This window comes from Erythrolamprus reginae, chromosome 3 (assembly GCF_031021105.1).
Source record: "Erythrolamprus reginae isolate rEryReg1 chromosome 3, rEryReg1.hap1, whole genome shotgun sequence".
NCBI classification, from domain to species: Eukaryota; Metazoa; Chordata; class Lepidosauria; order Squamata; family Dipsadidae; genus Erythrolamprus; species Erythrolamprus reginae.
The window spans coordinates 229,623,023-229,637,500 of record NC_091952.1 but is presented as its reverse complement, the minus strand read 5'-3'; the positions used below and the strand labels follow the sequence as shown (position 1 = coordinate 229,637,500).

General features: G+C 43.7%; 1 protein-coding gene across 7 annotated transcripts in view; it reads left to right on the top strand.

Annotated features, from left to right (window-relative positions):
- The first annotated feature begins 8,271 nt into the window (after nucleotides 1-8,271).
- The window catches only part of ANKRD46 (ankyrin repeat domain 46), a 31,325-nt gene continuing 25,118 nt past the window's right edge, over nucleotides 8,272-14,478 (top strand). The window contains exons 1-2 of one of the 7 annotated variants that reach the window (XM_070748132.1): nucleotides 8,272-8,391; nucleotides 13,964-14,034. In XM_070748132.1, coding sequence (XP_070604233.1) covers nucleotides 8,295-8,391; nucleotides 13,964-14,034 — 168 coding nt within the window. In that variant the 5' untranslated portion in view covers nucleotides 8,272-8,294. Of the gene's footprint in view, nucleotides 8,392-9,333; nucleotides 9,756-13,963; nucleotides 14,035-14,478 lie in introns of those variants that run through there. The other 6 variants (XM_070748134.1, XM_070748136.1, XM_070748133.1 and 3 more) reach the window with 6 other exon arrangements.

Below are 14,478 nucleotides of genomic sequence, written 5' to 3'. Positions count from 1 at the left end.
ATTCATGGCACCGGGCAAGATTATCTCAGGGACCGCCTTCTGCCGCATGAATCCCAGCGACCAGTTAGGTCCCACAGAGTGGGCCTTCTCCAGGTCCCGTCAACTAAACAATGTCGGTTGGCGGGGCCCAGGGGAAGAGCCTTCTCTGTGGCAGCCCCGACCCTCTGGAACCAACTCCCCCCAGAGATTAGAATAGCCCCCACCCTCCTTGCCTTTCATAAGCTGCTCAAAACCCACCTCTGCCGTCAGGCATGGGGGAATTAAGATAATCTTTCCCCCTAGGCTTCTACAATTTATGCATGGTATGTTTGTATGTATGATTGGGTTTATAACAAGGGTTTTTAGCTGTTGTAGTACAGTGATCCCCCGAGTTTCGCGATCTCGATCATTGCTAATCGCTATATCGCGATTTTTCCACCCGATGACGTCACTCCCTTCCTTTCTCATCTTTCTTTCTCTCTCTCTTTCTCTATCTTGCTTCTTCCTCTCTCACACTCTCTTCCTCCCTCTCTCATCTCTTTCTTTCCTTCTCTCTCTTTCTCTATCTCTCCCCCTTTTGCTCTCGAGCGGCAAGCGAGCAGCCGGGCGGGCGGGCAAGCGGCAAGCGAGCAGCTGGGCGGGCGGGCGAACGGGCAAGCGGCAAGCGAGCAGCCGGGCGGGCGGGCGAACGGACAAGCGGCAAGCGGCAAGCGAGCAGCCGGGCGGGCGGCCGAACGGGCAAGCGAAGCGGCCGGGCGGGCGGCCGAACGGGCAAGCGGCAAGCGATCTTGGGGTTTCCCCTTTGCCTGGGTGGCGGGGAAGACCTAGGGAAGGTTCCTTCGGCCGCCCAATAGCTGATCTGCTCCGCAGCGCGGCAGCAGCGAGGAGCCGAAGATGGGGTTTCCCCGGCCATGGAAAAAGGGGCGCGCTTGCGCATATGGTGTTTTTACTTCCGCACCACTACATCACTGTATTGGATTTTTACATTCTGTTTTTTGTCACTATTGTTAGCCGCCCCGAGTCCACAGAGAGGGGCGGCATACAAATCCAATAAATAAATAAATAAATAAAAGATTGGAAAGGAGGATAAATAAAGAGAAAAGGATACATTCGGCATTAACAGCAAAAAAATCACAGCAAAAACACTGCCAAAATGTACTTTTTCAGGCGGCAACTGGACTTTCTGGTTTTTCTTTGAAGACGTTTCGCTTCTCATTCAAGAAGCTTCTTCAACTCTTCAGTAGCTGGACAAGTTCTTGAATGAGAAGTGAAACGTCTTCAAAGAAAAACCAGAAATTCCAGTTGCCTCTTCAAAAACCACCTTTAAGAAAAGCATGACCTGGATGACTGAGCATCTCCATAGATCCTTGCCCAAAATTTACGTAGGTCTACAAAAAAATTTAACATCAGAAAGACTAGTTTTTCAGTCGCTTTTCAGGGTTTTTTTTTTAAAAAAATGTTTATTATTTATTTATTTATTATTAGAGGTGAAAGGGACCTTGTAGGTCATCAAGTCCAACCCCCTGCTCAAGCAGGAAGCACTACACCACCCCAATCAAATAACAGTCCAATTTTCTTTTGAATGTGTCAAGTGATGGGGTGTTCACAACCTCTGCTGGCAGGCTGTTCCACTGGTTGATCGCTCTCATCGTCAGAAAGTTATTATTATTATTATTATTTATTAGATTTGTATGCCGCCCCTTTCCGTAGACTCGGGGCGGCTCACAACACAATAAAAACAGTTCATGACAAATCTAATAATTTACAATTTAAAATATTTTAAAACCCCATTATTAAACAGACATACATACAAGCATACCATACATAAATTGTATAGGCCCGGGGGAGATATCTCAGTTCTCCCATGCCTGACGACAAAGGTGGGTTTTAAGGAGTTTACGAAAGGCAAGGAGGGTAGCGGCAGTTCTAATCTCTGGGGGGAGCTGGTTCCAGAGAGTCGGGGCCGCCACAGAGAAGGCTCTTCCCCTGGGGCCCGCCAACCGACATTGTTTAGTTGACGGGACCCGGAGAAGGCCCACTCTGTGGGACCTAATCGGTCGCTGGGATTCTTCCTTATTTCCAGGTTGAATCTCTCCTTGGTCAGTTTCCATCCATTGCTCCTGGTCTGGCCCTCTGGAAAATAGTGTGACTCCCTCCTCTCTGTGGCAACCCCTCAAATATCTGTATCCTGCTATCATGTCCCCTCTGGCCCTCCTTTTTGCTAAACTATCCATGCCCAGTTACAGCAATCTCTCTTTGTATGTCTTGGTTTCCAGTCCCTTTATCATGTTAGTTGCTCTTTTCTATACTTTCTCTAGAGTTTCAATGTCCTTTTTATAGTGGGTTGACCAAAATTGAATACAGTACTCTAGGTGTGGTCTGACTGGGGCATAACAGCGTGGTATTAATACCTCCTTAGTCTTGGAGTGTATCCCCCTGTTAATGCAACTTAAGATTGTGTCAACTTAAGATTGTGCAACTTAAGATTTTTAGCCGCTGCTGTATATTGCTGGTTCAAGAACATTTTCAAGAACACATGCTAAAGTACTGTAAAGGGACAAGAGTTGTTTTTCACCATAGATTTGTAGGACGAGCCATTGATCCATAAACTAGAGTGATAATAGATTTGAAGGGCTAGAATGAAGCTGACTGCTGGAATCAGGACGTAAATATAGCAACATAAATCTCAGATTGCAAGACCGTCAGCAGACATTGGAAAGAAGCAAACCATTTACCCCAAGGTCACACTATATAGAAGTCAGTGTCTACAACAAAATGACATCTATTATGAAAACATCACAACTTCCCCCCCACCTCCAAAAAATATTCAGAAATGCAGAGAAATATTTGATTTCAAGTCTACATTTGCTGGACAGAAGACAAAATAAGACCCCCTGTGAAGTACCTGATAAGCCTGTTCCCATAGAGATGCATTAATGGGATTTTTTCCCCAGGCTGATTTTCCAGCTCCATCTTCCTTTTGGTGGCTTTTCCCACCATGCTAAATTTGTTCCAAGTTTTGTTTCCTTTAAGACAGTTTTCTGTTGATGGACAGAATCTCTATTTATTTCATGACTGTTTTCCCTTTCTAGCTAGGCCTCTACAGCCCTCAGACCAGAAGCCTCTGGCTGTAGTGAGGGATTTGTCTGTCTCCTGATCTACAGTATGATGCTATATGTGGCTTCTGGCACACAAACATTGGGGTCCTCAATGCTAAATTCCTGCTTTATCTTAGCCATATTTCTGACAAATGAACCACAATAAATGAGTTTGTGTGCCCAGATACACCCATACTCAGTAATGGGCAGCCAAAATTTTAACTGCCACTCTGTGGGTGTGGCTTTTTTTGTTAAAGGTCATGTGACTGGATAGGAGTGGCTTACCAGTCATGTGATCAGGTGGGAGTGGTTTGAACGATCATCGTTCAAGTGAACTGTTAAGTCCTTGACTTACAACCTTACCAACGTTGCTCGCTGGGGCAACAATTTGCTTCGTGTTTCCCGCGCTCTCCTTCCTGGGTCATACACCTTCCCTGCCTCAGGCTGGCTAGCTAGGTGAACGGATGCTGCCAGAAGCATAAATGCTGCTAGCGCCGCTTCCACCCACGCCTTCTGCTTGGACCTCAGGCAGGAGGTGGCCGCGTGAGGCTGTAGGGGAGCCGGGCAGGAGAGAGGGAAGCTCACCCGAGGCTAGGAAGGAGGAAAGAGGAAAAAAGCAGGGAGCATAGACGCAGCAGCAAGGAAAAAAAGGAAAGCCAATCTGAGACCGGTAATCCAGGAAGTGACAGCCGCCAATCAGCTGCAGCTGCGCACGCATCTTCATTTCCGTCGGCGGAACTGCATTCCACCCTGTCCTGCCTGCTGCCCACCCCTGGCTAAATGGTGTCGGCTGGGGGAAGGTCCATGGGGGAAGGTCTTCTCTGTGGTTATAACGACTTTCTGGAATCAGCTACTTCCTGAGATCCTCATTACCCCCACTTTATTGGCCTTCTGGAAAGCCTAAAGGCCTAGCTTTTCCAACAGGCCTGGGGCCATTGATCTTGGGGTGGGGGGGGGCTATTAAAATAAAATAAAAAAATTATTTAATTAATTTAATTAATTTTGTTTGTCAAACATGTATAGGATAGGGTCAATTAAATTAATTAAAATAAAAGAGAATAATAAAATAAAATAAAGTTTTAGGGGTAGTGATTTCTGACAGTCTCAAAATGGGTGAACAGTGCTGTCAGGTGGTAGGGAAAGCAATTATTATTATTATTATTATTATTATTATTTATTAGATTTGTATGCCCACCCCTGCTGCCCAAGCTATGCTTGGCTGCATAGCTAGAGGTATAACATGCAGGGAGAGGGAGATTGTGATCCCCTTATATAGAGCGCTGGTGAGACCACATTTGGAATACAGTGATCCCTCGATTTTCGCGGTCTCGATTTTCGCTAAACGCTATACCGAGTTTTTTCAAAAAATAATTTAAAAATAGTCCGCGTTTTTTTTCCTACACCACGGTTTTTCCCGCCCGATGACCTCATACGTCATCACCAAACTAACGTCTGCCATTGCTGATTGGCCGAAATCTCGGCCAATCAGCTTTGCCATCGCAAAAAAAAAGCAAAAATTTTGCCCGACTGCTGATGGACAGAAATTTCGGCCAATCAGTGTGGTTTGCCCCGCGTGGTTTGGAGCTTTTGGAACTTGTTAAGACTTGTTGGAAGATGACTCCTAAACGTTGCACGCGGAGCGGAGGTGGCGACGCTAAAAAGAGCAGGAAGATGCTGACAATTAAGGAGAAAATTGAACTTTTGGACATGCTGAAAGAGGGACGCTCTTATGCAGATGTTGGTCGGCATTATGGGATCAATGAATCGACTGTGCGATACATTCGCAAAGACGAAAAGAAGATAAGGCAAACTTCTCTGATGACATTCAATAAGGCTGCAAAAAGAATGGTGACGCCTAGAAACAAACGCCTTATGAAGATGGAAGCTGCTTTGTCCGTGTGGGTACAAGACTGCCGCAAAAAGAGCATTGCTTTGGATACAAACACCATAAGGACAAAGGCACAGCAACTGTACAACCATCTTGGAAACACAGAAGGAGGCGATGCAGATGAGGGAAACCCAGGTGAGGGCTGGGGTTTTTTATTCTGTCATTATTTAAGTGCTTTTTAAGAAAGGAAGGAGGGAGGGAAGGAGGGAGGGAGGGAAGGAAGGAGGGCGGGAAGGAAGGAGGGAGGGAAGGAGGGAAGGAGGGAGGGAGGGAAGGAAGGGAAGGAGGGAGGGAAGGAGTTACAGTACTGTACGCTTTCATTCAAGTCACTTCTCTCTCTCTTTCCTGTCATTCTCTGTAGATGAAGGTGCTAGTGACTCTGAAGACCCCCAGCCATCAACATCTTCTGCTTCTTCAGCCCCAGCCACATTCACAGCAAGCAAAGGGTGGTTTGAGAAATTTCAACAGCGCTATGGCCTGAAGAGTGTGTCATTGCATGGAGAAGCTGCCTCAGTAGATACAGGTGCAGCCGAAAACTACGTCCAGGGCACGTTTAAAGACCTAATTGCAGAAGGGGGCTACCTTCCAGAACAGGTGTTCAACATGGACGAAACAGGCCTGCTCTGGAAGAGGATGCCTTCACGGACTTTCTTGATGCAAGATGAAGCCAAAGCCCCTGGCTTTAAGGCCATGAAAGATCGGGTAACTTTGATCATGTGTGGGAATGCAGCAGGCTTTTTGATGAAGCCAGGGCTAATTTATAAGTCACGAAATCCAAGAGCACTCAAGAACAGAAATAAGAATGCATTGCCAGTGTACTGGATGCATAATCCTAAAGCATGGATTACAAAACCCCTCACGCGGGACTGGTTTCATCAGTGCTTCATCCCACAGGTGCAGGTTTATTTGGCTGCCAAAGGACTCAATTTCAAAGTGCTTCTCCTAATGGACAATGCTGGAGGCCATGATGACCTGGCACATGAACATGCTGGGGTGCAAGTCGAATTCTTGCCACCAAACACCACATCGCTTATCCAGCCGATGGATCAAGGTGTTATCCGCACATTTAAGGCACTGTACACGCGCAATTCTCTTGGAAGCATCGTGGAAGCAATGGATGCTGATGAAAACTTCACATTGAAGGCCTACTGGTGTCAGTACACGATTGCATCTTGCCTGAAGAACATTCAGAATGCCTTAATGGATATGAAGTCACAGACAATGAATGCCTGCTGGAGGAAATTGTGGCCAGAAGTGGTGCATGATTACAGGGGATTTGCTCCCGAAGAAATTCAAGATGCTGCAGTCCAGAACTCTGTGAAGCTGGCACAGGCACTGGGTGGAGAAGGCTTCGTTGACATGACACCAGAGGAAGTCAATGGTTTGCTTGATGAGCATGGCCTACCACTGACAGACAAAGATCTGGAGGAGCTGACCAGGTCAGCGAGTGAAGAAGAGGAGGAGGAAGTGGAAGCTGACCAAGCTGAGGAAGAAGATGTTGGCCTAACGCTTGAGCGGCTTGCAGAACTGAACAGAGCTGCTGCAAATGTACAACGCATGGTGGAACTTTGGGATCCCAACATGACTCGCTCTATACAGTTTAAGGCCTCCCTTGACAACACCTTTGCACCATACAGAGCCATGTTAGCCCAGAAAAAGAAACTGCGCCAACAACTGCCCATAACTATGTTTGTCACGAAAACCAAGAGGTCTGTCACACCATCACCTGCAGTGTCCATTGTAGAAATGGTGATAGAAGAAGATCCCGAGTTATCCTAGTTATGCTAACCCCCCCCCCAAAAAAATGTAAATATGTAAATAAATATTGTTATCATTTATAATAAGGATGACTAAGTGTCTTATTCAATGTGTACAGTACAGGTACAGGTAGAGGTAATGGGAAGGGGAAATGGTAATTAAGGGGATGGGAAATGGTAATTTGTGGGTTAAAAGTGTTGGGACTGAGTGGCATACAGAAGAATGAATGAATGGATGACTGAGTGAATGAAATTCAAACACAGGTGAGGGCTGGGGGTTTTTATTCTGTCATTGTTTAAGTGTTTTTTAAGAAAGGAAGGAGGGAAGGAAGGAGGGAAGGAAGGAGGGAGGGAAGGAGGGAGGGAAGGAGGGAAGGAAGGAGGGAGGGAAGGAAGGAGGCAGGCATTCTAAAAGCCGAGAAGCCGTTGCCGCCAGCGCTGCTGCAGGAGGACTCGTGCCCCAAGAAAGCCAGTGAGAGGGGCGAATCGGGCGGGCGGGGGGGGTAGCGGCGAGGAGGCCGGAGGCGCTGGGGGGGTGGCTGACATTAAAAAGAACCATTGACAGCCTCCGCACTTTCGTCGCTCCCCGGCTCCACCATCTGCGCATGCGCGGCCATGGAAAAAGGGCGTGCATGCGCAGATGATGTTTTTACTTCCGCACCACTATATTGCGGATAATCGATTTTCGCGGGAGGTCTTGGAACGTAACCCCCGCGAAAATCGAGGGATCACTGTACTGTGTTCAGTTCTGGAGACCTCACCTACAAAAAGATATTGACAAAATTGAACAGGTCCAAAGACGGGCTACAAGAATGGTGGAAGGTCTTAAGCATAAAACTTATCAGGAAAGACTTCATGAACTCAATCTGTATAGTCTGGAGGACAGAAGGAAAAGGGGAGACATGATCGAAACATTTAAATATGTTAAAGGGTTAAATAAGGTTCAGGAGTGAAGTGTTTTTAATAGGAAAGTGAACACAAGAACAAGGGACCAGAATCTGAGGTTAGTTGGGAGAAAGATCAAAAGCAACATGAGAAAATATTTTACTGAAAGTAGTAGATGCTTGGAACAAACTTCCAACAGACGTGGTTCATAAATCCACAGTAACTGAATTTAAACATGCCTGGGATAAGTATATCCATCCTAAGATAAAACACAGGAAATAGTATAAGGGCAGACTAGATGGACCATGAGGTCTTTTTCTATGTTTCTATGGATGCATCTAATAGCACGTGTCTCCACAGAAGGGAGCATTCATGCCAGGGATGGATACTTTAAAATCAGATTCCTTGGAGAACACCCAGGACGCAGGATGTACGTTCAGATGACTTCATAGTATACCCTCCATCTTGGAGTTTTACAGCATAGGTTTATTTAAAACGCCAGCTTCTCTGCCATCTAACGGGCAGCAATTTCTTGCTTTTAACAGAGAATCTCGATAGGCTTAGCAGCGAGGAGCAGTGGCGGCTCCCGTTTATCAGCCGGCCTGCAGGAGGCGCCAGTTGCAGCCTCGCCTCTTAGCTGCTACCAGGATAGAGCGACGACGCAAAAGATCAAAGGGGCTGCGGGGTATGAGCGTTGAGAGACATAGCAACGGTTCCTTGACGAAGCTCCAGCAAACCTTCGCTGTTAAATGTCGCCCAGAGTCCTTCGGGAGTAGAGCGGCATGTAAGTCCAAATAATAAATAATATGGCCAAGACTTGCCAGCATGGGGGTGGGGTGTTAAGGTGCTTTTTCGGGGGGGGGGGGGTTGCCTCTCTTTATAAGTCTTTTTCAAACATGCAAAAAAAAACCATAATTCTGGACCAAAAGGAATCAATTCCACACCTTTTTTGGGAGTGGGGAACGGGAGCCTTCATTTATTTATTTATCCGAGTCTTCGGAGAGGGGCGGCATACAAATTAATAAATTATTATTATTAATTATTATTCTATTCTATCTATTCTATTCTAATTATTTATCTATCTATTCTATTCTATTCATCTATCTATTCTATTTATCTTCTATTTATCTTTTCTATTGTATTCTATTTAGCTAGCTAGCTTTCTTATTTTTTTTTCTATTCTATCCTATTCATCTATTTTATTCTATTAATCTATCTATTCTATTCATCATTCTATTTATATATTCTAATCTATCAATCCGTCTGTGTGTCTGTGTGTCTGTCTATCGATCTATCGATCTACCTACCTACCTACCCATCTATCCTGTTTATTTATTCTATTCTATTTATCATTCTATTTATCTATTCTAATCTATCCGTCCGTCTGTCTGTCTATCGATCGATCGATCGACCTACCTACCTATCTATCCATCGATCTATCCTGTTCATTTATTCTATTCATCATTCTATTTATCTATTCTATTCTAATGTACCTACTTACCTTCTTACCCATCCATCCATCTACCCTGTTCTTTTATTCTATTCTATTTATCTATTCTATTCATTCTATTTATTTATCTATTCTAATCTACCTACCTACCTACCTACCTACCTATCTATTCTGTTCACCTATTCTATTCTTATTCTTTATTCTATTTCTTTCCCCGAACGAATCTCTGCGTTCCGTCCTGCCCCACTTCCACGCTCTCCCGCCATCGACGCGCAAGCGGCGAAGAGCCGCGACCAGGAACCGGAAGTGTTGTGTCGGGAGCTGAGGAGAAATTCTGGGGCTTTAAGCGGGGCCTGGTTTGTTTTCGGGAGCGATTCACTTTCTCCGTCGTCGAGGCGAAGCGACCCTGAGGAAGCGGGGAAGAGTCGCCGCGGAATCGCCTTCGTGGGCAAGGGGGAAAAAAAGCCGGGCCCACGAAAGCCTTTGCCCGGTTTGGGGGACTCGAGTCGGGCGGCGCACCAGTCTCCCCCTCCACTGCGTTTGCCCGGTTAGATGCGGGTTTGCTCTGAGGAGGCGGACGGGGAAGAGGGAGTTCTTGGAGAGGGAAGCCGGTGCTGGTGGTTTAGCAAGGCATGGGAACGCCAGGTAGAAAAAAAATCAGCCGCCATTTGGTTTCACAGCCTTGGGAGGCTGCCTGGGTACGTTTTTCTGACCCCACAGCAGTGTTTCCCAACCTTGGCAACTTGAAGATATCTGGACTTCAACTCCCAGAATTCCCCAGCCAGCGTTTGCTGGCTGGCGAATTCTGGGAGTTGAAGTCCAGATATCTTCAAGTTGCCAAGGTTGGGAAACACTGCCTCAGAGGGCCCTGCTTAGAAATAATACTGTAATGATAATGATAATAATAATAATAATAATAATAATAATAATAATAATAATAATATCCGGTGTGTAGGATGTATTAATAATGCACTAATAATCTGTTTCTCTTTTGTGACTCTCTCTTTCAACCCCAAGAAATATATATATATCTCTCTCCCTCCCTCTCTCTCTCTCTCTCTCTCTCTAGCTATTGATAGTCGGGGATATTTATAAGCAATCAAATCATATTAGGAACCAGTCAATATAAATTTGTTTATTTTTATTTTTTTATTTTGTCCAATGCACAACAATACACAATGAAGGTTACAGAAGTTATACTCGAGTAAAATATATCAGAGAAAGAATAGAAGTGAAAATTTAGGAATAGAATATGTATATCATTTAGAGAATAGAAGGATATTATGAGACTAGTGTAAGAAGAATAGAATAGAAGATATGAGATATAGGAGAGACAATAGGACAGGGGATGGGAAGCATGCTATTGCACTTATGCACGCCCCTTACTGACCTCTTAGGAATCTGGAGAGGTCAACCATGGATAGTCTAAGGGTAAAATGTTGTGGATTAGGGGAAGATACTACTGAGTCCGGTAATGACTTCCATGCTTCGACAACTCGATTACTAAAGTCATATTTGTTACAGTCCAATTTGGAGCGGTTAATATTAAGCTTGTATCTGTTGTGTGCTCTTGTGTTGTTGTGGTTGAAGCTAAAGTAGTCGTTGACAGGCAGGGCGTTGCAGCATATGATCTTGTGGGCAATACTTAGATGCAAGCAACAAAGTTACAGTCATTAGTGGGAGGAGATGGGAATGATGAGAAAACATAGTAGTGCAGACTTAGTAAATAGTTTGACAGTGGTGAAGGAATTATTTGTTTAGCAGAGGGATGGCATTCGGGAAAAAACATCTTGTACCTAGTTGTTCTGGTGTGCAATGCTCTAGAGCGTGGTTTTGAGGATAGGAGTTGAAACAATTTATATCCAAGATGTATTTCCAAAATATTTTCACAGCCCTCTTTTTAACTCATGCAGTATACAGGTCCTCAATGGAAGACAGGTTGGTAGCAATTGTTTTTTTCTGCAGTTCTAATTATCCTCTGAAGTCTGCGTCTGTCTTGATGGGTCCACTGTCCAATTATTTTTAACATTTCTTTTATTTTTACATAAAATTGCTGGGAAATTACAGTCTAATACCATCAATGTGTGTGGATGACCTTAAGCAATGTTTCTCAGTGCTAAACAAGTGATTGATTCACTGGAAGTGCTGTCCCAGGGCATGGAGGATATCAGGATTGGGAGGTCTTACCCTCTTTGGGCAGATCAAGAAACATCAAAGGGTGACCTCTTTGCTTTGGAAATTTTGTTAATTGCCTATGACTTTCCTGGTATGATACAAGATGCTGCTTATCACCTTTAAGGCCTTACTGGCCCTGGTCATCTGAGAGAATATCCTGTTTCCCCCAAAATAAGACATCCTCTGATAATAAGCCCAATCGGGCTTTTGAGTGCATGGTAATAAGGCCAAGCGTTTATTTCAAGGTTCCAAAAAATATAAGACAGGGTTTTATTTTGGGAAAAACTCTTCTCTGGCATTTACCTATTTGTCCAACCAGATTTCATTGGGTCAATTCTTCCAAGTCCCATCCCTGTGGGATTATCATTTGATCCCCAAACCTGGCAACTTTAAGACTTGTGGACTTGAACTCTCATAATTCTCCAGCCAGATACAGAGAGTTGAAGTCCACAAAGTTGAAGTTTCAACTCCAGAGAGTTATTATTATTATTATTATTATTTATTAAATTTATATGCCACCTCTCTCCGAAGCCTTAAAGTTGCCAAGTTTGAAGACCTTTGATCTGATGGGAATTTGGAGTTGTGTTTTTTCTACCCCTGCCCCAATTTTGGAATTGCCTTGTCTTAACGCTTCAATTTGCTTCATCTTTCATGTGCTTTAGGAAACTTGAAAAATATTTTTTCTTCCATATTGCACAGAGGGTGGGTGCTTTATATAATATGCAGGCTGGATCTGCAGCACATATGACTTATTTATATGCATTTCATTTTTATATGTATTTGAAGGAGAGAGTTAAAGAGCCAGGGTGGCACATTGGTTAGAGTGCAGCACTGCAGGCAACTACAGCTAACTGCTAGCTGTAGTTCAGCAGTTCAGATCTCACCACCGGCTCAAGGTTGACTCAACCTTTCATCCTTCCAAGGGGGATAAAATGAGGATCCAGAGTGTTGGGAACAATATGCTGATTCTGTAAACTGTTTAGAGAGGACTGTAAAACATTGTGAAATGGTATATTCAAGTGCTAAGTGCTATTGCTAAATCTAAATGCTATAAATTGTTTATTGTAAGCCACATATAGCATTGGACAGCAGGCACCACATAGATATTGAAAGAAAGTAAACAAACTGTTTCCATCATATAAAATTGTGCATTTGAAATTTGCAAACACAACATGTCACCCAGGCAATCACCCCCATTGTAACAGCTAGAAACAAAGGTTGTGTAGCACGTACGTGTAATGGGGAGATGTAGGGGAAATAAGAATAAATATATTCTTAAAAAAGCAAATTCCATGCTTGGCATGATTAGGAAGGGAATCGAAAATAAGTCGGTAAGTGTTGTTTTGCCTCTGTACAAATCGATGGTGAGTCCACATTTGGAGTACTGTGTACAGTTCTGGTCACCGCACTTCAAGAAGGATATAATGGAATTGGAAAAGGTGCAAAAAAGGGCAAGAAGAAGGATCAAGGGAATGGAGCATCTCCCTTATGAAACCAGATTGCAACGCCTTGGTCTCTTCAGCCTTGAAAGACGGCGTTTAAGGGGTGACTTGATCGAAGTGTATAAAATCATGCATGGGATAGAAAAGGTGGATAAAGAAAAAATATTTTCTCTATCACACAGTACTAGGACAAGGGGGCACTCCCTAAAGCTCATAGGTAAGAAAGTGAGGACAATTAAAGGGAAATATTTCTTCACTCAGAGGGTCGTTGGTTTATGGAATTCACTTCCAGAAGAGGTTGTGACAGCTGTCAGCCTTGATAGCTTCAAGGCAGGATTAGACAGATTCATGGATGCCAAGTGTATCGATGGTTATTGAAAGGGATGTCCAAGTGCCGCCTCTAAGTTGGTTGAGGCAGGCAGGATTCCCTTGGGTACCATTTTTTGGGGGTCAAGAGAAAGGGAGGGTCTTGCCTTCTCTTTCTGCTCAAGATCCCCATGGACAATTGGAGGGCCACTGTGTGACACAGAATGCTGGACTCGATGGGCTTTGGCCTGATTCAGCATGGCTCTTATGTTCTTATGTTCTCACACCAGACAACCTGTGACCTCTTGGTTAGCATTTTATCTGATCTGGACTCCAGCTTCCAAAGGCGGGACCTGTCTACCTAGGCTTTACCAGACTAGGGCAGGATTGGCCTAGCAAACAACTGTGGATGCTTCAGTCTGTTTTGTCTAGTCCTATGTAAATTGTCGTTCCATTTGGTTTTGAGCTTCAAATTAGGTAGAGGAGCTCTTTCATATTGGCTTCATGTTTTGAGGAACGGTTAGCAAGAACAGCAGCAAGAAAAGAGAAATCGCTTTCAAGAAGCAGCGGAATTATAGAAAATAGAAGGAATCTAAATCCATCCATATTCTACTGAATAGAAGCATGTGCTTATTACAAGGGCCGCATATGAAAAGATGGTATGCTGAGGAAGACGAATTGGGAATTGATTTGATTTTAGGATAACTTGAGCTTCTCCATTTTTATTTATTTATTTAGCAAATTGATTATAGCTACCCATGTCAAACTTAATGATTAATTCCTTATTACGAGTGGAATATTGCACTGTATGGAGGCTTCACAGTATTGCTGACGCAGACCTTTACATAAGTAAAATGAAAACTGACGTTTTCATTTTGGTTGAAGGGTGTGAAAAAGTTGGTTGGTTTTTTAGTTAATTTTGTGCACTGTAATAGTATCAGAAAACTGAATATCTTTAACAAGTTTTCTCTTTTCTGTTGTAGATGTGCACTGGACCGTAAAGTGGGTCAGAGCAGATTTAACAGTTTTTGATCATATTTTGCACCTGCTGAAGGCAAGATTTTAACTTTTTTACTGCTACCTATACCGAACTTGATAAATATTTTCATACTTGATGATGGTTTTTAAAGGGATTAACAGTTATTATTATTTTTTTGCAACCAGTGTGGATCTATGAGCTCTGAAAGAGTGGCTGTTTATCTTTAGACAATAGAAGCATTTGAGAGTTATAATTTACAGTGGCTGAAAAAGCTGGGGTCAATTTTTCAACATATTGACAAAGATAACGAAAAAAGCCTGAGTTGCTTCCATTGAGGTATTAACTAACTCTACAGCTCACCCAAATCCCATAGTGGAAATTAAAAATCAAGGCAGTCTTTGCCATCTTTTTATAGGTCTCTCTTATTATACAGTACTCTTATTCCATTGTAAATGGAATTGATGTTGCAACAATAAAGGCCTCTAGAGGGCGCTCAAGTTCTATAAACTTTCTCAGGTC